Source organism: Squalius cephalus (assembly GCF_949319135.1).
Source record: "Squalius cephalus genome assembly, chromosome: 19".
Taxonomy (NCBI): domain Eukaryota; kingdom Metazoa; phylum Chordata; class Actinopteri; order Cypriniformes; family Leuciscidae; genus Squalius; species Squalius cephalus.
The window spans coordinates 21,325,216-21,350,688 of NC_137140.1; the positions used below are offsets into that span (position 1 = coordinate 21,325,216).

Genomic DNA, 25,473 nt, shown 5'->3' on the forward strand with positions numbered 1-25,473 from the left:
AACAATAATGGGAGTCATTTATTGCAATCTTAAAACCATATTTTAATTAGAGAATCATTGAAGAACTCAAGAAATTGAATCATTTAGTTCCTTAAAGAGACATGCCATGAAAACATAATATAGCATGTTAAACTCCAAATGTTCGGCAATAAGGATATCTACTACAAGTACTAGTGTGTAGACATGCAGTCCAAGATCAAAAGTGTACAAAACTCATTTAAATTTAAAGAGCAAGTCCTTTTGGTGTGGTTCAATTCTTACTTTCACAGATCAACAGTAAAATCATAATGGGGTCATAATGTTCTTCTTAATTGCTCTGTGAGCAAAAGAAGAGGAGAATTCAAGGCCAATGTGAAGTATCTCGGCACTGTTGGCAGACTGGCAGACGGGAGGTAGGTCACAGGTTTCCGTCCTGTACACAATTTGTACACAATTTTTAAGGCTGAAACGAGGGGTATTTCATCTCTGAGATTATGACTTTTCCTATGTTCCTGACATGGAATGTCCAGAGTGACTTAAGAAGGACGAATAGTTCCCTTTCTTAAAAAAACAACTGCTCTTCTTGTCTGAAAACAATAAAAGCAATAAACAAACTACAATAATATACTGGCATGCAAAGGCACAGGAGTGAGAATTTCAATATAGTTATTGGAAGGCACTGACTGTTTCTAAGATAATAAGTCCATCCATGACAAAGGGAAAAGTGAGCAGAGGTTTGGTCAGAGAATTGCTAAATTTACACGTCCGAGTATGGACAATTTTAGGAGTAAGGCATCAATACACATATCATAAATATGATACATTTTATATATATATACATAAAAACCCTATGGGTCTTCATATACATGCATGTGCTATTTCAGAATTCCTGTACAAATATGAGACCCTATGCACTATGGAATCGAGGAGCTAGTGTTGAACAGGGGGCAGTGCCGTGTAGTACACTATACTTAAGGAAAGTGAGGGATAGAGAGATATGGTGCTCTCTCTCTCCATCTCTCAAGTGCACCCAGTGTTTCCCTGACTCCTTTAACTGCTTCTGAAAGATATGGTACAAAAACACAAACAGGAAATCTTATGAAAAAGTGCACATATATTATTAATGGATAAAAGCTAAAACAAAGACAATATGAAATAAAAAATGCCTGTTTACCCGATTTCCTTAATAAGCATATCTGGTCTCATTCTGGATGATTCATCAATGTATATTATTTTATTTATCATTTAAAAAAATAAAAAACAAAATCGCAATGATAATAAAACATACAATACCATTCACAAGTTTGGGGTCGGTTCTTTTTTTTAAAGAAGTCTCTTATGCTCTTATGCTTATTGATAAAAAAATACAGTAATACTGTGAAATATTGTATTAATTTAAAAAAATTGTTTGCTATTTTAATATATTTAAAAATGTAATTTATTCCTGTGATCAAAGCTGAATTTTCAGCATCATTACTTCAGTCTTCAGTGTCACATGATCCTTCAGAAATCATTCTAATATGCTGATTTGGTGCTCAAAAACATTTATTATTATCAATGTTGAAAACAGTTGTGCTGCTTAATATTTGTTTGTGGAAATTTAGATTTTTTTTTTCAAGATACTTTGATGAACAAAGTTCAAAAGAACAACATTTACTTGAAATGTAACTCGTTTGTTACTTTATAAATGTTAAGCTTGGTGTGTTACTCCTACCAAAATAGCTTTGGGTATGTCTTCTGCACTCCGAGGCTATATTGCCCTCAACCTGGAGAACAACATGAACAACATGTTAATGAAAAGAAAATCAGCATGATAAAGGAGGAAAAATCCATTTGAAGCAAACTAAGAAATGGACTTACGATCCTTCTTCTTTTAGCAGTGCCAAGAACTTCTTAACTCTGTATTCCAGAGGCATCTAAAAAATAAAACAGAAAAATACCCATGGGGGGGGGGGGGGTGGGGGGGGGTGAAAAATAGAGATTAAAAGTGAAATCACAACTGAAAAAGATTATTTTTTTTGTTACACCACTGTACGTTCCATGCAAGCCCACTTTTCTGGAAAGTTGTGAGCTGTTTAAAAGACAAAAACCTTGTCAGCTATGTAAAGCCTGGAGGGTTCGGAGGGACCCTGAATTCGTCAGTGAGGAGTCGTGAAGGGGCGGCAGTAAATGGATGTCGGGAAGGGGAAGTAACAAGACTAGTGATAAATCTAGCAGGTTGGCGTACCTGTTCACCCAGGACAGTGAGACAACCTAGTGCTGATGCCCTCGCATGCTTATTTTGTTTGGTGATGTTTAGTGATATTTATTAACAAGACGGAACATAAAGATATATGAATAATAAGTTGATAAAATAAAATAAACAAAATATCCCAGATAAATTTAATTGTACTGTGCCATTAAATTCCTTACGCTCAAGAGATGAATACAAAATTAATTAAGGAGCTGCATTCTCTGACATGTTTATGAACTCAATCGCACTGTTAACTTTCCTTTATAGACTAGAATGTGATTTAAGGACAAAGGAAAGCTCTGAGGAGGGAGAAGGCACCGAGGAGGAAAATTAATGAAGGTGTATGCAATAACTTAGCTTTTCAATTGCCTGGGGCTGTTGAAGAAGTGAAAATTACTGAAAGAATAGAGGGAATGGGAGGAAAATGCAGTGCGGCTGTTTGCAGCATGTCCCGGCAGACTCTGTCTCATTCCTCTCTGAGGGGAAGCACTCACGCTGCCACATTACTGCATACCACACCAATTACACAGCATCCAGCCCAAACACCACTGCAACTCCAATTACGCCACCACAAAAACAATACAAAACTATCAAACACAACTCGAATTCTCATTAAACAAGACTAGCACTAATCTAGAACTAATGGTCCTAACTAAATGTACCCAAAAATGTTTTTTTTTTAGAGTCAACATTGGCATAATAGAGCTCAACAGTGACTGGACAGTTTTTCAGTGGCCTTGGTTCCAGACGTTTTTCTCCCATTATTTTCTCCACAGGGATTTCAAAAATGTCTTCAATAAAGAGTTCTAACCAACCTGGTCTGAGATGAAGCACAACATCTCAAACATTGAAGTAAAAAAAGTGAAATATTATTACAATTTACAACTGTTTTCTACTTTATATTTATATACTAATATATTTTAAAATGTAATTTATTCATGTGATGGCAAAGCTGAATTTTCAGCATCATTACTCCAGTCTTCAGTGTCACATTATGTCTCATTCTAATACTGATTTAGTGCTTTTGATTATTATCAATGTTGAAAACAGTTGCTTAAAAGGGTGGTATAATGCCCTTTTCACAAGATGTAAAATAAATCTCTGATGTCCCCAGAGTGTGTATGTGAAGTTTTAGCTCAAAATACCCCACAGATATTTTTATATAGCAGGTAAAAATTGTCACATTTTGAGGGTGAGCAAAAACGGTTTTGTGTCTGTCCCTTTAAATGTAAAGGAGCTGCTGCTCCCGGCACAGGGTGCGGAGCTACAACAGTTTGTGTCCTTTTACCTCACACAGACTTGCACTGAAAATTTCAATGTTTATGTTCAAACCAGAGTCAGACAATAATGGAGAGACTCAAGAAGAAGTGACAACATGTAGAATGCAACAAGACATTTCTGAATGGTTAGTTGATGATTTTATGTAGCTTATGTGTAGTTATCTTCTAGTCATTGATTAGCATATTCTGTCATGATAATCTATACATCGCGTTCCCGGGGGCGGGGTTTATGTACATTTTAGGGTTGTGATGTCACTAATGTTGTGTAGTCCTTACCAGCCGTTTGTTGTAGTCCTTAAAAAACGTTTTCTTTAAAAGCAAATATATTCCTTTGCTTTGAACTTTGAGCTTCGCAACTTTACAGATGTTGTTTATGCATAAACAGCAACATGACACACAAACTAAAGTTAGAAAAGTGAAATCATAATCAACCACCCGTTTAATATTTTTTGTGGATCTTTTTTTTTTTCAGGATTCTTTGATGAAAAAAAGTTCAGAAGAACAGTATTTATTTGTATTTGTATCAATTTAATGCATTCTTGCTGAATAATTCAGTATTAAAAAAAATAATCTTACTGACCCCAAACTTTTGAATGGTAATATATACAGTGAGGAAAATAAGTATTTGAACACCCTGCTATTTTGCAAGTTCTCCCACTTGGAAATCATGGAGGGGTCTGAAATTGTCATCGTAGGTGCATGTCCACAGTGAGAGACATAATCTAAAAAAGAAAATCCAGAAATCACAATGTATGATTTTTTTAACTATTTATTTGTATGATACAGCTGCAAATAAGTATTTGAACACCTGTCTATCAGCTAGAATTCTGACCCTCAAAGACCTGTTAGTCTGCCTTTAAAATGTCCACCTCCACTCCATTTATTATCCTAAATTAGATGCACCTGTTTGAGGTCGTTAGCTGCATAAAGACACCTGTCCACCCCATACAATCAGTAAGAATCCAACTACTAACATGGCCAAGACCAAAGAGCTGTCCAAAGACACTAGAGACAAAATTGTACACCTCCACAAGGCTGGAAAGGGCTACGGGGAAATTGCCAAGCAGCTTGGTGAAAAAAGGTCCACTGTTGGAGCAATCATTAGAAAATGGAAGAAGCTAAACATGACTGTCAATCTCCCTCGGACTGGGGCTCCATGCAAGATCTCACCTCGTGGGGTCTCAATGATCCTAAGAAAGGTGAGAAATCAGCCCAGAACTACACGGGAGGAGCTGGTCAATGACCTGAAAAGAGCTGGGACCACCGTTTCCAAGGTTACTGTTGGTAATACACTAAGACGTCATGGTTTGAAATCATGCATGGCACGGAAGGTTCCCCTGCTTAAACCAGCACATGTCAAGGCCCGTCTTAAGTTTGCCAATGACCATTTGGATGATCCAGAGGAGTCATGGGAGAAAGTCATGTGGTCAGATGAGACCAAAATAGAACTTTTTGGTCATAATTCCACTAAACGTGTTTGGAGGAAGAAGAATGATGAGTACCATCCCAAGAACACCTTCCCTACTGTGAAGCATGGGGGTGGTAGCATCATGCTTTGGGGGTGTTTTTCTGCACATGGGACAGGGCGACTGCACTGTATTAAGGAGAGGATGACCGGGGCCATGTATTGCGAGATTTTGGGGAACAACCTCCTTCCCTCAGTTAGAGCATTGAAGATGGGTCGAGGCTGGGTCTTCCAACATGACAATGACCCGAAGCACACAGCCAGGATAACCAAGGAGTGGCTCTGTAAGAAGCATATCAAGGTTCTGGCGTGGCCTAGCCAGTCTCCAGACCTAAACCCAATAGAGAATCTTTGGAGGGAGCTCAAACTCCGTGTTTCTCAGCGACAGCCCAGAAACCTGACTGATCTAGAGAAGATCTGTGTGGAGGAGTGGGCCAAAATCCCTCCTGCAGTGTGTGCAAACCTGGTGAAAAACTACAGGAAACGTTTGACCTCTGTAATTGCAAACAAAGGCTACTGTACCAAATATTAACATTGATTTTCTCAGGTGTTCAAATACTTATTTGCAGCTGTATCATACAAATAAATAGTTAAAAAAATCATACATTGTGATTTCTAGATTTTTTTTTTTAGATTATGTCTCTCACAGTGGACATGCACCTACGATGACAATTTCAGACCCCTCCATGATTTCTAAGTGGGAGAACTTGAAAAATAGCAGGGTGTTCAAATACTTATTTTCCTCACTGTATATAAAATAAAACATTTTATTTTATATATATTTTAAACTAGTGACTTATAGTGATCAGTTATAAGTATGTATTTATGTATAAATAACGTATTTTGAAAAGTATTTCTTCACTGTGAACTTTTAAATTAAACATTTTGTTAATATTTCTTTTAATGTATTTTAGATATTTTTTATTAGTAGATTTTTAATGTGATACCATTAAGCAGCTAACATTATTGCACAATTTTTGCGAGCAGTCTGTTTTGGCAGGGAAAGTGAAACTCTTCAATCAACTCCAGAAGCACTGCAGGCCACATACACCAAATTACATGCAGATGAGGAATATGGAGTTCTGTTTACTTGTGTGTGTCAAGAAGGAAGGCGCATCTGGAGGGGCTTGTTTTCATTATGATGCCATAAAGTAATTGAATTTGACAGTGACTCAAACCGCAGATGATTTCACAGGAAAGCTGTGACTCAGGGAGTCGTCTAGACAACCCGCAGGGTGAAAAGGTCTTTCTGCGTCTCACCTGCAGTGACATCTCTATAAGCATCTGCAGCTTCTTAATGCCCAGCCACATCATTTGTCCTTTCACCTGTTTTGCAATAGTTGCTCGCTCTTCTTCCTGGAAGCCCCCAAGAAGCTGAACGACAGAGGGGAAAAAAGTCAGTTAAGGATCCAGAGACAATCAATCAAAAAATATGGTCATATTATAATGTACATGAGAACACAAGAAGTGGTATTGTTGTTGGCCATACAATAAAAGTCAATGGGGTCCAAAACAACATTGAACCCACACTGACTTTCACTGTATTGGCAAAAAAACACGGCAGCATTTTTCAAAATGTATTATATTGTGTTCCACAGAAGAAAGAAAGTCATACAGGTTTTGAACAACATGAGAGGAGGTAAATTATGACAGAACTGTCATTTTTGGGTGAACTACCCTTTTCAGATGGTCTGCTTTATGATAAATGTTAATGAGCCCCCAGAAACCCGTTCTATTACGGTAAGTAGATTGTTTTCTTCAAGATTGTTTAGCTTTTTTTTTTTTTTGCCCCTCAAACTTGTTTATAGTGTTAGTTTCCTATTTGATACATCAGGGTTTTATGGCCCATATAGTATGATATAGTGAGAATATGACGCTCACACTTGAGGAAGAAAAAAACCCAATCAATTTTACTCAAACTGAGCCAAAATATGCAATTTGGTGCAGTTGCTGTTATTTATAAGGCTAAAAAGTAAGATAAAAGACACGTGTACCACGACTTAAATGTGGACATTTTTAGAATTATACTAAAAGGCCTTTTACGTTACTAACTACCAATCAATAAGACAACAGAAGGCATGAAGGAGATTGTGTAGAGCAGGTTTTTCAGCAATATTTTGATCATGTTGATAATTTAGAGACCTTAATTCACATATGAAATATGATATAGTAGGCTATATAGGGTACTTTTGGGCCATTGTACATCTATCTCTTTTAGTCTCTGAAAGCCTCACCTCCAGGGCCTCCATGAGATGTTCTCCTCTAGATATATTAGGGATGTGGATTGTAGTGCTGAAAGAGTCCAACATGCCCATCTCCTGCAGAACATCCTTTCTGCTAGTTGTGCCAAGAATCAGCAACTTCCGACCCTGCAGTATAAATACAAGCAATGAGTTTTATGGTACTTTTTAAAACACTAAAGGTCAGAAGAGCATTTTGCGACGTGCTAGTACAATTATGCTATGGTGCCTATGTACGTGGAGTAAAGAGGTGGGCCATTCCCAGAGGCCCCAGCGAGCAGAGGGGATTATGGGTCGCTCCCCTGTGGTGCCCAGTATATGCTAGTGCATGCAGATGAGGTGCCACACAGGCAGCGGGCCTGCCAGGTCCCGGCTCTCTCACAAACCCTTTCTATCGACTCACCCAAGACTCGACTCCCTGCTGAGTGCTGCTCTATGCAGTCCTGATCTGGAGGAAAAGACCCTCAGCTATTCACAACACCTTACAAACACAACACAACACCTATTCCTGCCTGACATACACACTCACTGCCACCAGGCAGGCCAACACAACAATAGGCCCACTATGAAAAACACTGCTGCAGCAAAAAAAAAAAAAATGATTTGCATAAATATTTCAAATGTAGCTAAATTATAAAAACACGATTTATAGTTACTGGTTCAAAAAAAATAAAAATAAACACTGCTCAGAGAAGTGACAGGACACCTCTTCTCAGCAAGATTTTGTAGTACAAAGGGTGCGGGACAAGTTACGCAAGAAAAGTTTAACTAGTGGTTCTTTTCAGTAAAATAAAAATTGGGGGAAGCACAGACTCAAAAAGTGGAGGACACTCAAATATTGTACACCTTAGTTTATACTATATACACTATGGTAAAAATGTTTGGGGTTCTTAAGATTATTTAATGTTTTTGATTGAAGTCTCTTCTGCTCAAGCTGCATTTATTTGATACAAAATACAGTATAAACAGTAATATTGCAAAATATTTCAATTTAAAATAACTTTTTCTATTTTAATATATTTTAAAATGCTATTTATTCCTGTGATGCCAAAGCAGAATGTTCAACAGTCATTATTTCAGTTTTCAGTGTCACATGATCCTTCAGAAATCATTATAATTACACTTAGTAGGATCACAGTTGAAAACGGTTGTGCTGCTTAATATTTTTGTAGAATCTGAATTTTTTTCCACAAATCTTTGATGAATAGAAAGTTCAAAAGAACAGCATTTATTTTAAATTGATTTTTTTCAATTCTTTATTGATCACTTTAATGTACCTTGCTAAATAAAAGTATTAATTCCTTTCAAAAACATTTTAAAAATATCTTACTAATCCCAATTTTTTTAACACTGGTGTGTTATAAATCGTTTTTACATTTCTATGATTTTTGACATGCTGTATTGTTTTTATTATGTATTTATTATAAATAAATGAACTGGCCTCCTGCTTTTAGCAAATGAACCTAAAAGATTTTACTGTACACTACCTAAAATGCTGAGTCAAACACATATAATTTCAAATCATTTGTAAAATGAGACAATAGAAACACTTTACCACATATTAATTCATTGTTATGAGTTGACTACAGAGTCAATAATTTGATTTTGGTAACTGTAAATAATTTTATTTATGTAGAACCACTTGGAATCCTTCACGGACCACAGTCTGAGAACCACTGGTTTAGAATTATACTTGGGTTAGAGGTTTTAAAAGCCTCTAACATTATGGGTGAAATAATACATTTTAGCGGACTAAAATAACTGATATGTTTATGCATAAACGACCAATGTAGTGAGTGGCACCGGAGCAATCAGAGGAGCTCTTTTCTTGTGAAAAGGAGGTGCTGCCCCCTATCTGTGGCTGTCAGTATTATGGGCGACATTCTCACCCGAGGAGGAGGTTTCTTCAATAATACCAGCAGAGCCTGCAGCACGAGGTTAGAGAACCGTGGCCCAATGGGAACAAAATCTGTGGAGTGTATAAACATGACGAGAAGATAGTGTTGGGTAAGTTTGGTATGTAGACCAACCATTACATTGTACATTGTGATCATTTCAACTTATTATCAGTTTTGACAGGAAGTTCATCATCCACGGTGTGATGGACTCACCCAGCAGTCGTTCTATATCGTCCACAACCACACAGCTCAGCTGGGACTTGTAAGCGTCCTCGAATATCTAGAGAGATGAAAACCAGAAACCCACTATTAAAGGCCAATGGCTGCAAAATCAAATCCATAACATCCCCAATGACAACTGCTTTCAACACGCACAGATCTCTTCCCGTCTTAATCGAGCGACGAGGTTGTTACCTTCTTAATGGCCTGACATTTGGCGATCTCTGAAAAGCCGATCATTTTGTCAGGAGAGCAGATCTTGATGAAGGGGAACTGGGAGTCCTCTGCGATCTTGGCCGCCAGTGCGGTCTTACCACTGTGAGGAGGCCCTGCGGGAGCGGAGAGCATTCACACTCTCAGTCATATCAGATTGCAGCATTATGGTGCATGTTTGCTTGTGTGAACCAGAGAACAAGAGCATGGAGGAATGCTATCCTCTCAGCGTTTCTGTACATGTGTGCAGTGTATGTGTGCAACTGTAAGCTGTCAAGCTACAAGTTTCTTATAATGTAAGGTCACCTGCAGTCAGATACCCTGTTGAACAGGTAGCTACACTAAAAGCTCCTAATAAAAAGCAGCTAATTACATTTAAGCTACGGGGTTCATTTTAAATATACCTATTAGATGACATTGACATTAAAATGGTTTTAATTCTGCCATCATCTACACACTCTCTCTTAGGGCTGAACGATTAATCAAAATTGCGATACGGATTAGTGTGATTTTCAAACCACAAAGACTGCTCATGCTAATTGATCTGGGGTTTTCAGGTTCACAGTAAATGATGCTTCACACAAACTCCATCTATTTTTTATTTATTAATAAAAATTTAATAATTATTATGATTATTTTATAATTACATTAAAATATCACACATTGTGCAGCCCTAAAAAAGCACATCAAACCTGGAGCTGTTAAAAAATATATATAATTTAAATGATGCAGCCCTACTCTCCTCCAAAAACAAAGTCATCTCAGAAAAAAGGTGTCAGCAAACCAAAACAAGCAACGTGACTGACACGGCACTCAATGTTTTGAACTACAAAACATTATGATATTAATTCTGATTGAATATTTGAATTGATTGACAGCCATAATTGTTTTATTAAAAATAATATTTTGTGTACTTCTACAAGAAAACATTTTTAAGGGAGCGAGAATTTACTTTTTTTACACACTAAAAAAAAGGAAATGCAACACTCTACTAAACAAAATGAGTTCAGTTAGTAAAGTCACTATTTTAATTAGTTAACCCCTAACATTGTATTTGTGTATATCTATGTATGTGCATGTTAGGTTTGTGTGTAAGACTTGCCCTCTAAGAGCACAGTTACTAGCGGTGTGCGTTCACTGTTCTTGGTCTGTTGCACCAGTAACTCTCCATCTCCCAATATGTCAGACACATCATTGCTCCATTTCACAATACCATTCATGACGTAACTGGCGTAATCCTCCTGATTAGAGCCAAATGCCTTTACAGAAAACAAAAACAGAGAAATGCAATGATAAGTTAATTTATTCACTGCTGAAATGATCTGATACTGTATGAACAACATTTAAGACTCTCAGGTGGTCCATTTACACAGTGCAGAATGCACAGAATAATTCATTTAACATCACTTTACATGCCGTATGCAAATGACAGCCACCTCCTTTCTAAGTGGGTGGCTTTTGGCCAAAATAACTTGCAACGTGGACCAGACTTCATGGCGATAGTGAAGTTTAGGTACACAAGATCTAATCAGGGGAATTCGAGTCAGCATATCATTATACAAACTGAATACACAATAATGTGGAGTGGACTTACAGGCTTGATGTCATTATTCAGAGAAGCCCAGAAGTCACTCCTGCTGACCTGCAGAGTGAGAGCCTTTTCTGTGTCCACCTCTACCTGAGTAGTGGCCTACAGGAGCAAAAACACACAGATTGAACCTCAAACTCATCCACTTAATCAAAACGAAAGGTCTTGAAGCAAGAGAAAGAGAGACCTATTACACCTGTGTCAACACCATCAAATATGGGAGTGTGTGAGCTGTGCTGCTACACACACACACTTTGTCTAGCTTTATAAAGATATCCATAGAGTTCTCAACTGCTTCTAAAATTGTAATCTTGTTCGAGAAGCCGTTTCACTCGGATATACGTCACAATAGTGAAGAAAAGACTATTGCAACTTCCGTTTCATGTCGACTTTAAGAATTGATTTAGTTTAAATCAGCCATAATTAGTTGTAGGGGTCAATGAGATGATGAGATCAGACCTTGATGTGACGGTTCATGGCAGTCGACTGGGCAGCCCGAACAAGCCCTTCCAGCTCTGCTCCGCTATAGTTCTTGGTCTCGAAAGCCAGCTCTTTTACGTCAACGTCTTTGGCAAGCATGTTTGACTGCCTCATCTTTGCTGTGTGGATATGCAGGATCTGAACACGGCCCGTCTCGTCAGGCAGGCCTGGAGAAGGACTATAAGTCAACTAGTTGTTCAGCCAACCTTGAATATGTGATCCATGATGGCTACTGTAGTTCTCACCAATCTCCATTTTGACCTCCAGTCTTCCTGGCCTCAAGAGGGCTTCATCAATCAGGTCAGGCCTGTTGGTCATCCCTTAAATAAAGTATGATTTAATGATGAACACAAAGCCAAATCAATAAACACATATTAATATGTAACAAAAAAAATGATGCATGGTCATTCTTTATGCTGGTCGATCTCAAAGGAAGTTCTCACCAATAACCAAGAGGTTGTTGAGCTGCTCTACACCATCAATCTTGGACAGTAGCTGGTTGACTACAGTGTCATGGACCCCAGTGCTGCCTGCCATGCTGCCACGTTGTTTACAGATGGCATCAATTTCATCAAATATGATGATGTGCAGGCCACTGTTGGCCCCCAACTTCAAAAGCCAAGCAAAACAAGAGACAGAAATATGATATAATATAATAAATATAACAATGTAATATAAAAAATGTTTGAATAGCCTCAAAATTCCAATTTCGTTTTAATGTGGTCTTAAAAAATACTGTGTACAGTTCTCTTAAGCTCTCTGATTAAATGCCAAGCTGGTGAATGGCCTGTGACTGTATAAACTTCGTGACAATGGACTACAATTAAGATTTATCTCCTTCATCTCAGAGGCTGTCAGAGGCTAGGCCGTAACATTTAGCACAGATGGGAGGCCAGTATGAGTGTGCGTGGCCTCCCGTGAGTCGGGGTGAGGGGTTAGAGATAGCCGAATGCTCTCATTAAGAGGTGACGAGTGAGCTCTTCAATGTCATGTAGTCACACAGTCTACCAGCACAACATCACACTCAACAACGGCCAGAACCAGCAGTTCTCTGCCAACACTTCATGACACATCACCCTTGGAAAAAAAAAAACTATGATAATGTTTCTAAGCAAACACAAGGCCATTTACAGTAATTCAGTAAGTATATTTCAGCAATTTGGAGTTATTTGTAGAGCTGCTGGATGGCCCAAAACTGGGAACAGCATCCAATGAGCAAACCCGTGTTTGCCTGCCATGATTTTTTTGACTGTTGACAGAGCACCCTTTCTTTAAAGTGTCAAATATCAGTGGGTTCCATCACAGAGCCAGATGAATGTAAGGTTGTGCAAAACTGTCTGTATGGCCTTTCTAAGCGAACAGTGATTTGTGAAGTGCGTGAAAGAACAAAGGTTTTTCCTAAGTGTGTAATGTTTAATAATTAGCATGAAATGCCATGTATTGGTTTTAACTTCAATCTTTTTTGACTAACAATTCTATTCATGAAAAATTTAAATCCGGTTTTAAAGCTTGCCATAGTACTGAACTGGCTCTCCTAAGAGTTTTGAATGACATCATGCTAGCTACTGACTGCAATCTATGGTTCCGCTCAGATTTAACTAGGACATTGGCCTTGGACATTGGACTCCTCTGAAATTCATTTAAAATCTGGTGTTCCTCAGGGCTCAATTCTCGGCCCTGTATTATTTTCTCTTTATATGGTTCCACTGGGATCTATTTTAAACAGGTATGAAGTGTTCTTTCATCTTTATGCTGACGACACCCAAATTTATCTGACTTTAAAGCGTGAGAATAAGCATGCCCTAAAGCCTATTTTAGATTGGGTGAATTAAAATCTTGGCTTATGAGTAATTTTTTAAGTCTTAATGAGAGTAAGACTGAAATTATCCTGTTTGGCTAGAATGAACACAGAGTACATGACTTTGATCTTGATTCCCTGCCATCATACAGTACCACATCTGTTAGGAATCTGGGTGTATTGTTTAACAACAACCTTAAATTTGTTAAGCAGATAAGTGCTATGGTCAAATCTTGTTTTTATCATCTTCGTCTTTTAACTAAGGTCAAGCCATTCTTGTCTTTAAAGAAGTTATGTAGTTATGCATGTGTTTGTAACATATCGGTTAGATTATTGCAACTCGTTTACCATCGGTGTCCCCCAGTCATCCATCTTACGTTTACAGTTAGCTCATGGTACAATGGCTTCTCAAGGGGAGCATTAAATGCGAACACATTAATCTTGATTTCATTTCATTGGCTACCTGTTAAATATGGAATTGATTTTAAAGTTTTATTATTTGCATTTAAATCCATTCAGAACCAGGCACCACAGTACCTATCTGACTGCACCCGTACACACAGTCGAGATCACTTCGATCGGGTGATTCCGAATTACTTTGTTTTCCCAGGAGTAAACTCAAAAATAGAGGTGATCGTGCTGTTGCTGTTGTTAGACCGAAGTTATGGAATAGTCTCCCGGCTTACATTAGAACTGCCCCAACTATTTAAATTTTTTAAACTACTCTTAAAACATATTTATTCTCACTGGCGTTTAATATTCCCTGATTCTCTGTTTTATGAGTTTTTATCTAGAACAGTAGCCATTTTTTAATTTTTATTTTTTACAGCTGATGATTACTGTTTACTGTTTGTGTGTGATATTGCTGTGTTTTTTTTTATACTCTGTGCAGCATTTTGGTCAACCTCAGTTGTTTTTAAATGTGCTATATAAATAAACTCTGTGTTGTGTTGTATTGTATTGTATTTTGTCTCCATCTCTTCCTGGTTTCTTACTCTCTTCTGTTCCTCCTCGGCATCAGCAAACAGTTTTCTGATGTTGGCCTCGGACTCGCCCACATATTTGTTCAGAATCTCTGGCCCGTTGACCACCTTCGGCTCTCTAGCATTCAGCATCTTTCCAATCTGACGTGCCATCAGGGTTTTACCACAGCCGGGCGGCCCAAACAACAAGATTCCCTTCACGTGCTTGCAGCCTGTGGAAAGAGAAAGGGGTTGTGGGATGTAAAGTCAATATATATAAAGCTTAACACAACAAATGTTTCAAGTGGTTTCCAAAAATTCAACTGAAAATGCAGCTTTTAATGACTTCTGCAGTCTCAAAATTATTCAACCCCTTCATAGCAAGCATCTTTAGTACTTAGTAGAACACCTTTTTGCAGTTATGACCTGCTGCAAACAAGATGTATAACCAGACACCAGCTTCTGAATCTTGAATCTTAACCCATTCCTCATGAGCAATGGCATCCAGTTCAGTAATATTCTTGGGTTTGTGTGCTGCAACCGCCTTCTTCAAATCCCACCAGAGAATTTCTATGGGGATTTTCTAAGTCAGGTGACTGTGATGGCCACTGTAGACTGTAGAATCTTCCAGGACTTCTTCTGCAACCAAGCCCTGTTGGAAGGTCCAATGACGCTTCAGCTTCTTCACTGACAGCATGATGTTTTCTCCTAAGACTTCCTGATATACTTCAATGAATCCATTTTGCCTTACACACGCTACAGGTTTCCAGTGCCAGAGGATGCAAAGCAGCCCCAGAGCACCACTGAGCCCCACCATCAGAGGCGGCTTGTCAATAGAGGGCGCTGGGGCGCCGCCCCATCAAAATTCCAGAAATATACATGTACAAAAATTATATAAAAATACAAAAAATAAAATAGTTTACTCATACGATGTGCCGGCTGGTAGTAAAAAGAGCCTCAGCTTTTAAGAAAAACTGGCTTTAATCGGTTAACTATTTTCTATGTTTTTCAATATGTTTCATGCGGTTTCAAGAGCGAGGGACGCCGGACAAATGGATGTCTATCTGAGTCCTTAAATTTTCGGGTAGCATGTGACCTGAAGCTGGTCTCTAATTGGTTTCTTCAAGATTCTCCTCCAGACGCAGGTCGTTGCGTCCCTGGCGAATCAGAATTGGATATATGTTATTTTATCCAATCTGATTGGTTCTCGTCACCTGTCATTCAACTTTACGCTCTTGGCCACTACTGCGAGTGCGCGGGCGACACCGTCACTCCGACTCCGTCAAAACCTTGCTAGGCTGACCACTTTGGTAGAAATAATGGCAGCAGTTAATCCAAATTCTGTAATTTATTTACAAAAAAAAAAACTTTCACAAGGCTTTCACTGGAAGAAAAAAAAAAAAGGATAAAGGATCTCGGACCGGACCATCCAGATTTACAAATCCAGTAGCAGGCCAGTGACAGAGGACGAAGCTAACGCTACACCCGGAGCTTCACCCGCGCTTGTTATGAGAAATGGAGGTGGCTGGCTGGATGTGATGTTAGCAGTGCCCTGTTTTGTTTTGTCACTGAAGTTTTGTGGACAACAATGGGGGTAAGAGACCTCAAACATCTATCTGAAAAATATACCTATTCCAGCTGTTTATGGAGAATATCTCGAAGAAGTCTTTTCCGAAACTGTGACTCTCCTAAAAGTTCTCATTACCACACACATGACCATGGCTGAAGCTGAGAGCTGCTTTTCAACCTTGAAAAGAATAAAAACTTTTCTCAGAAACACCAAGACCCAGGAGAGGCTGAATGCACTGGCATTGCTGTCCATGGAAAAGAGACTTGTTACTGAGATGACTGACTTTAATCAGAGAGTCATTGAGAAATTTGCTGGCCAGAAAGAAAGGAGAGCAAAATTTATGTTCAAGTAGGAAACATGCTTTTTGGTACTGCTTTGTATTTATTTTTGCCCCCCCCAAAAAATAATTATAACCAGCCACCACTGCCCACCATGCTTGACTAGGCAGTGTTCTTTTCAGCATATGCTTCATTCTTCTTCCTCCAGACATACTGCTGATCCATAGATCAAATTCCCAAAACTACTGTGGCATATTTATATGATTTTAAGCAAATTGGAGCCAACTTTTCTTGTGCTTTTGGGTCAGTAGTACTGTGCTCTTGGAGTTCTAGCATGTGTTTAGTACGCGCCTTACTGTGCAAGCTGAAACCTCAGTGCCAGTTTTGTCAATGTGGCCACTTTATGAGATACACCTTGCTAGTCCTGGGTTGGACCACCTTTTGCCTTCAGAACTTCCATAATTCTTCGTGGCAATGATTCAACAAGGTGCTGGAAACATTCCTCAGAGATTCTGGTCCATATTGTCATAGCTTCACTTAGTTGCTGCAGATTTGTTGGCTGCTTATGCAAGATGTGAATCTCCTGTTCCACCACTTTCTAAAGGTGCTCTACTGGATTGAAATCTGGTGAATGTGGAAGCCATTTTAATAGAGTCAAATAATTTTCATGTTTAGGAAACCAGTTTGAGTTTATGATCTGAGCTTTGAGACATGGTGCATTATTATGCTGGAAGTAACCATCAAAGGAATGGACATGGTCAGCAACAATACTCAGATAGGCTGTGGCGTAATTGGTACTAATGGGCCCAAAGAGTGCCAAGAAAATATCCCCCACACCATTACACCACTAGTAGCAGCCTGAACCGTTGATACAAGGAAGGATGGATCCATGCTTTCATGTTGTTTATGCCAGATTCTGACCCTGCCATCTTCTACAGCAGAAATCCAGCCTCATCAGACCAGGCAACAATTGTAACCTAAGTTTTCTGTTCTTAGCTGACAGGAGCGGCACCCAGTGTGATCTTCTGCTGCTGTAGCCCATCTGCTTCAATGTTCAACGGTTATTCAAGTTATTGTCGCCTTTCTATCAGCTCAAACCAGTCTATATTATATGGTTATAAGATTATGCCATAAAGCTCACACAAGAAGTATGGCCAAGTGTCCAATACAATGGTTTTCAGAGTAGCACAAGGGTCTTTTTGATGAGCAATGGCATTTCTGAGACAAGAGCCCTGTTTTTGGTTAACAACATCTGTTGGCTGCCATTTGAAAAGAGCGGGAATTCTGGAGATAACCAGCAGGCCTGAGATGGGAATCAGTATGGCCATTTACACCTGTTGACAGACTCAGGTTGAGGGAGGGCAGACGTCCAGACTTTCCACAGAGGAGAAGAACGAGGCCACGGCTGGGCAGACTGAAATGACCTTTAAGTGGTGGGAGTTTTGGGAGAAACTGGGTGTACTGGTGTAAACTCCCACCCAAGCGCTATAAGACAATAACATACTCAGACACACACCCGCACCTTCCTTCAGCACCTGGGCTCCAAAACGAAGCCCAATTAAGTGCTCACCTTTGCGCTATCAAGACCCGCCATCTCATTAGAGCAGCCAGCTGCCCGAGCCAGAGGCCAACTCCTGCAGCCATCACACCACAAAGGTCATCTCTCGCTCTCTCTCGCACACACACACTGAACTCTGTGTGTCCGCATACATGATCAAGTCATCTGACAGCTTACAGGAATATGCTCTTCATAACTGTTCATTTTCGCAGTTTGGCAAGTGAAGAATAGAATAAAGTTATTAACAAAACCGTGTTAACATTTATGGATAAACTAAGTGGCACCACATGTACGCACAAAAAACACAGACTCCAGGTGGCCTTGGAAAACATGGACATACAAAGTATGACAATGATAATCTCAAATACTGATTATGTGCTTTATTTAATGTTAAAATAATTGAATGTGAGTTTAAATATCATTTGTGTGACGTTTATGGCCATACTGATGGATAGTTCACCTCAGATCTTGAAAATAAATGAAAGAAAACAAACAAGAATGTTCAAACTGTGAAGTCAGTGTGAACAAACAACTGTGTTCTATGACAAAGATCGTTTCAATCACTCAGTATGTTTTTAATAATGTTAAATTGGTGTAATATTTATAAATTTGATTATTTACTTATATCCATTTTGTTGTGAATGCAGTGTGCTTGCAGAGACCACACACACACACACACGCTCTTCTTATTAGCTGTGATTTTGGATTGATTTTGTCGCGGCTCGTAGTCACGTCGCTTCTGCTGTGGACAGACAAATTGCTTGGCACTGGAATCTTATCGCATCAAGTCTGGTTAGGACACGATCTTAAGCTAATTTTTTACTATGGACATCGCTTTCTTATTCAGGATTCATCAACATGAGCACCTGTTGAAAATCAATCTGAAATTCTGTGTGAGAACATTTCTTTGCACACCAATAAGAACACTTATCAAAAGAGTCCCAGTGTCTAAAAGCTGAGAACGGAACGCAGACAGCAGCTTCAACTGCAAATGATTATAATACTTTCGCTGCAGGAATCAATCTGATGGGAATTTGTCTGCTGGATAGCATCTTTAACAATTGTTGATCTGTTTAGAGGGTGAATATAAATCATTAAAATACAATCAGTTTGCAGTCTGACAATATAATTCAAACTAGGCTTTTGACTGCTAGCCAACAGCAAAAGAGAAGACAACATAACGATGTTCTTTCAGGGTTGAATGTAACTGAGCAATTCTCTCATTTATGGTTAGGATGAGGTGCTGGGAGGGTCTGAGAGCAGTCGGTCAAATCTTTTAGCCACTCTCTTATTTAGTTTGGCTTGGTCCTCTCTCTCTCTCTCGAACTGGAGTCGCAACATTCCGTGATTCATGTCGCCTACAACATGCTGTGCCTCTACTGGCCACTTAAACAGAGAGCAATGTGGTTGAAGAAGGAAAAAAAAGATATATGTCCTTCCAAGACAAAGACAGGGGCGTCATGCACTAGTGTAGCTTCGCAGTTTTTTGTTTCAAAGCAAAAGAGAGAGAAAATCTAAGACTCACCCATCTGCTCCACTATGTCTGGAGGAAAGACTCGCGAGGCGAAGGCCCGACGGAAGATGTCCGAGAACTCCCTGTCCAGGCCTCCGATCCCCATGCGCTCAAAGTTCCAGTCGGGGTTGATGATGGACTGCCGAGACCCTCTGGCCTTTGATTTTCCTGGGGAAGAATTATCAAAATCAGGTTGCTGAGGAGCACTAAAGAAACTAAGGAAAACATAATATTTATATTTAATCTACCAAGGTCATACCCCATGTAAAATTAACTGATGTATAAAACATTTGAGCAGAGGTGACAAAGTGAGGAAGCTGAGGTGAAACCACATGTGTTCTGACTGCCATCTAGTGGTACGGTTTAGTTGTTACATTATTTGAAATCTGAACATTTTACTGCTTATTGAGTCATTGGACAACACAGGCCACAGAACTGAAATAAAGTTATTTAAGTTAATTATTTTGAATTAATCTGTTGAGTAATGTTTAGGTTCAATTTAAACATTTTCCCTTGCTTATAACTCAATCTAGCTCAAAACGTGAGATAAAAAATGTGTGCGGAATAAATATGAAGTGCTGTCTGCTTGTGTATGTTAGAGCCACAATGGTGGTGTGTGTTTGCAGGTTAAACACTAACCAGTCAAATTGAGAGATGAGCTCTCGGCTTTCTCAAAAATCACCTGACTGTTGCCGTGCAACAGACCAATCTCAATCTAAAAAAGAAACATGGAGATAAACAATATTTAATTTGCCATTACTCTCTTAACACATGATTAGATAAGACTTGAAAGCAAGTAGTAAAAAGGTACCTTCTGTTTTTTGCTAGAGCTTTGCTCGCCCCTGAGGATGCTGGGATCCATTGCCTCGATATCTTTTATGACCAGTCCGAAGAGCCTGTCACAAAAGCTGAAGGCAAACTGCCAGGAAGACGACACAGGCTTTATGTGACAGTACATCCACAATACACAAAAAGTTCTCAGACCTCATTGAGTGTGGGTCTGACATTCATTTCATTAGCTCTTTAACTGTCTCACCTGCTGGCCGACGCTAAAGGCCTGTGCGTTGAAAAACTGGATAAATTCAATGGCCATTTTATCAGAGTCGTAAGGGTTGCTGTCAACGGTCTTCTTCTGGAGGAAGTCAATCTCTAGCGTCATGGTTCCCACATACTGTCTTGACGGGTCAAAGTTGTAGATACTCGCTGCAACAGAGAGAAGTCACAGTTTTTGACTATGTTTACATGCACCCTCATAATGCAATTATAATGGCAACATTGCGATTAAACTTTAACTCATGTAAACAAGTGCTGTCAAATCGATTAATCACATCTCACACCTCTGAGTTGGCCAATTATGTGACACTGAAGACTGGTGTAATGGCTGCAGAAAATTCTGTTTTGCCATCACAGGAATAAATTACATTTTCAAATGTATTAAAATAGAACACTGCCATTTTAAATTGTAATAATATTTCACAATATTACTGTTTTTAGAGAGGTTTTTCTAAAAATCTTTCAAAAACATAAAATATTACTTCTGAACAGTATTGTACTGTACAGAAATTTTTGGAGAAACTTACTTAACCTATATTTCCATATTTCTAGGAGTGATTAACATATTAATTTACACTGAGTCTCCAAATTAAGCAAAACTGCTTGACAATGACACTTCTTTTCAACAAGAAAACAATATTTTTTTTAATTAAATTCTTGATTAACTGGACTAAATATTTCTTAAAATAAGTAATTATTCTTCACTATCTAGCGGTAACACTTTACCTAAAGCCTTTATATATATATATATATATATATATATATATATATATATATAAAACATGCGTTATATAAAAGTATTTTTAATGCATTAATTATGCCTTGTAATGTACCTTATAATGCATTGTATGATCTCATGAATAATTGAAACCACAGTTATAATACATTATATTGATAGATCAAATATATATATTCATTGTTACACCTTTAAAAAGTATAATGTATTAAAACACTTGGCAAACAAACCAATTTCAGATGTAACAAGGAATCTGCAAATATTTGAATGCCTTTTAACTTTGGTTACAATTATTTATAAAAATACATAATTCCTTATAATGGGTTATAACTGAGTTGTTGCACTATTAGTGAGGAGAATCAAATTCAGTGTTGTTTGTAAAGGATTTTTTTTTTTTGTCAGAAGATTAGTAGTATAAAACTGTACACGTACCTTCCACATCCTGGTTTAGAGAGAGTCCAGCCCATTTTCTCTATAACACAGAGAGCATATTGAAACTCATCAATATTATGTTGCATTTAGCCTACATGTATAATTCATCAGTTTTAGCATATTACAGGCCAAACAATTATTATTGGTATTATAAAGAATTTCCTACTAAAAAGCTACACAAACGCATTTGTACAACTTTCTCTTGATAGACGGTCCTACTCTATAGCACATTTTTAATTTAACATGTAGTTTAAGTAGAATAAAGTTTCTCTAGTTTTGTTTCTTTTCCTGGTCTCTTGTTCATTAAACATCACATCCTGACATAAAATAAGACCACTGTGAGAAAGATACTGGAGTACCTGAGAAGTCCTGCTGCTGTCAAGTTAACAGACGAAGGAGAAGCAGGCAAAAACAATGCAAGATATTAAGAAATAAGCATGCTGACAATAACAGTACACTTCTGTACATCTGCATACTAATGCATTTCACAAAGGTGCATAACGCATATCAGCTTTTGTTCTACATGTCTACAAGAGCAGTAAAGACACATAAAGGCATATGGGACCTTAGAGAAGCCTATGGGGAATGATGACACAAACGTGTACCTGGGGTAGACTGAAGGCAATGGTTCCCGGGACAACGCTCGGGTGAGTTCGAACCGTGAACACAAATTTCTGAGTGGGTGTGGTTTTAACGGTCAAATGCCTAGAAAGATTTAGAACAGCTGATCTGACACACACGTTCCGATAGTATGTGTTTAAATACACGATCACATCTTACATTTCTGATTCATTACACATTAAATACTCACTGCCCAGATTTGAAGTCTTTCTCACTTGCAACCACACAGTTGGTGAGAGACAGTTCATCTGTCGGGCATCTCGCTGCTTGCATTGTCTGTACAGGAAAGAAGAAAAAAACAAAAGAACAGGAGTAATTGACATTTCAGCCTCCATATACACCACCAGTCAGAAACTCAAGCATACTTCCTGATCGTTTATAATAATTACTAATAATTGCCTAGATCAGGGGTCTTTAACATGTTTCAGGCCTATGCAGAGATGGACCCGTGTTATATTGTGTTGCATTTCAATACTGGACTATAAAACAATACTTTAAGTATCATGTTAATGTATTGACATACTTAAATACTTGTGCATTACAATTTAAATGTACTAATGTGCTTGCTAATTTTAATGGCAGACTAAATGTTTTAGATGAACTTTTGCTTTGGTTGAAGTTAACGTATTGTATTTTAGTAATATTTAAGTTAAAAATAATAATAATCACCAACTGTAAGATGTTTTTAAATGTTTCTCTTCTTCTTCTGCATTTATTTAATCCAAAATACAGTAAAAATGTATTTGAATACATTTTTAAATGTCATTTATTCATGTGATGGCAAAGCTGTATTTTCAGCATCATTATTAGTATATATATAGTATTTTCAGCGTCCTTCAGAAATCATGGTAAATGATTGTAAATGAAAAGCGTAATTTTTTTCAGGATTCTTTGAAAGTTTGAAAGAACAGCATTTATCTTATATAGAAAGCGTTTGTAACATTATACACTACCATTCAAACATTTGGGGTCAGTAAGATTTTTTTTTTTTTAAAAGAAATTAATACTTTTGTTCAGCAAGGATGCATTAAATTGATTAAAACTGACAATAAAGACATTTATAACGTTACAAAAGCTTTCTATTTCAGATAAATGCTGTTCTTTTGAAATATATTCAAATTTAAATTGTAATAATATTTCACAATATTACTGTTTTTACTCTATTTTGTGTGTGTGTGTGTGTGTGTGTGTGTGTGTGTGTGTGTGTGTAGCCTACATATACACACACACACTCAAACAATTATATTGTTTTTTTCTTTAAAACTAATTTCAAGAATGTAAGCAAGAACTTTTGATAAAAAGAGAACAAAGAAACTTTGACATTTACTTCCAGTAGCAGCTTTAGTGAAAAAAGCTCACTGATATCCTTGAAGTGAGCCAGAAATAACCTTCAACATTCTCCAGACCTGCACTGTCAGACAATTGCTGTGTGACATAATTATAACGCTAAATACTAGTAATAGAATCATTACTAGTACTAATCCTGGTCCCAAAAAAAAGAAGCAAAATGGAGATAATTTGATGAAAGCTAACTGAAAACCAAGCATTACTATTTCTAAACTGTGTTAAAGACCATTAAATTAGCCAAAGCAAAAAGTGTCCCTTATCCTTTTCAATGTAGGCTAAATATACAGCCTAGATGTCGCCCCCATTACCTTTTCTGCACCCTGATATTCGATTATTATAACACTTATTAAGAATATCCATCTTTAACCAGCTGTAGCTCGCTCTAAAGAAATAACATACAGTAATGCTGTGTGATCTTATAGGATTACCCAAGGGCTACATTAAACCCTAGTGTGGTATTACCAATAGCATGAGATGAATTCCAGACCTTCTGAATCCCACATAATCTGCTCAAATATACAGCCTGTAAGCATAACCCTGGGTAACGCATAATGCACTGTGACTCAGTGTTTGGGCCTGTTTTTACTATTTCTATGGTACATTAGCAACTGACACAAGCAGCACATTCAGTGGAGTCCAAAGGGCTGAGACCACATTGAAAAGCTGGGGGTTTTATTTTAATTTAAACCAGGAAATTTGTGGAAATCAAATATTGAGAATATTCTAATTTGTATGTTTTAATATTCAAATCTAATTTGAGAATATCTTTTTCAAACTATATATACATACATATATCAGCATAACAAAAATGATTCAAGTGGAATAAAAAAAAAGATTATGTCTAAAATTATAATAATATTAACACATATTATAGCAAACACTATCTATATGTATAATACCATTTTTTGTGATATTTGAAAACTGTATTAAATACTTTGAATTTAAGCTTTTATTTTTAGTTTACGTTTAGTAGTTTACATTTTTGTTGTATGTTTTGTATTCGTTTTTTTGTTTAGAAAATTATATTTATTCTATTTTTTTTATTTTTTTATTGTAGTTTATTTTAGTTTTAGTCATTTTAGTAATTATTTTATTTCAGTTGGTTAAGGTAACATTTCAGTTTTTCATCTAACATTTATATTTTACTTTTATATTTAATTTCAATTAACGAAAACGATAATAACACTGCAGACCTCTGTACGTTCAAGGCTATACATATATACAAAATGTGTCAAAATAAAGCCTATGCAATGTTTTATTTATTCTATATATTTTATTGATTTAGGTAGTTGAATAATCATGAACCAATATCCTTGATGTCTGTCAAAAACAGAATTTATTTATCATAATATTAACTCTCATTCACTCTTTGTTTCAGTCATCTGTAATGACAGCAGCCACAGTTATATCAACACGCACTTCGCCATAGTCACTCTTCAAACTGGTTTAAAGAAAGCACAGATGTCGTGAGAAACTTTAAATGCCCCGTAAATGTCGTGTTCAAAACATTGCATGAAGTTTTGTTTCACTGAAAAGTCATGAGATGTGGAACTCGTCTTCCGGTACTGCGTGAGTGTGAATGACGTGTGCAAATGCAACACGTATGAATGGAGCTCAGCTTTGAGTTTGCTGCTGAGAACGCTCACGAAATTATGGGTTATTTATGTGCGACTCTAAATCAACTTAAATCATAAAGAAATACTCACCCGGCCAGCCATTTTTGCGTTTATCAGGTGATCAAGAGGAATTCCGAAAAAGTAACACAACTAGACGCTGCCCCCAGCGACCGCTCTCAGCAATGACACCAACGTCAAACCGGAAGCGAAAACCCACCAAAATAAAAGCACGAATTTTTATCACGATATATTGTAATTAGAATAGCATTTAATTACACCAAACTTTATATAAACAATTATAGATCATTTTTAATTAATTTGGTGATCATTATAACCTAATTGTACATTTGTATGAACTCTAGCCCTCTCATGTTTGCTCTGGCATTGGTCTTTG

The 25,473-nt window shown here is 37.6% G+C and overlaps 1 protein-coding gene across 2 annotated transcripts; it reads right to left on the reverse strand.

Moving 5' to 3' along the window:
* On the reverse strand, positions 1-25,273 carry nsfb (N-ethylmaleimide-sensitive factor b). 2 transcript variants are annotated; one of them, XM_079851902.1, is made up of 22 exons: positions 25,170-25,273; positions 22,307-22,392; positions 22,101-22,200; positions 21,496-21,535; positions 20,311-20,477; positions 20,086-20,193; positions 19,914-19,989; positions 19,287-19,442; positions 14,389-14,588; positions 12,039-12,204; positions 11,841-11,915; positions 11,575-11,762; positions 11,122-11,217; positions 10,630-10,786; positions 9,510-9,643; positions 9,309-9,375; positions 9,087-9,166; positions 7,192-7,326; positions 6,218-6,331; positions 1,840-1,895; positions 1,694-1,745; positions 1-1,036 (listed from the first exon to the last, which is right to left on the reverse strand). In XM_079851902.1, exons 1-21 carry the CDS (start codon positions 25,179-25,181, stop codon positions 1,730-1,732), a joined length of 2,229 nt encoding a protein of 742 aa, XP_079708028.1. In that variant the 5' UTR covers positions 25,182-25,273; the 3' UTR covers positions 1-1,036; positions 1,694-1,729. The 2 variants fall into 2 exon arrangements, with proteins under 2 accessions (XP_079708028.1, XP_079708027.1); XM_079851901.1 differs by having other exon boundaries at positions 4-1,039.
* Between the last annotated feature and the right edge of the window lie 200 nt (positions 25,274-25,473).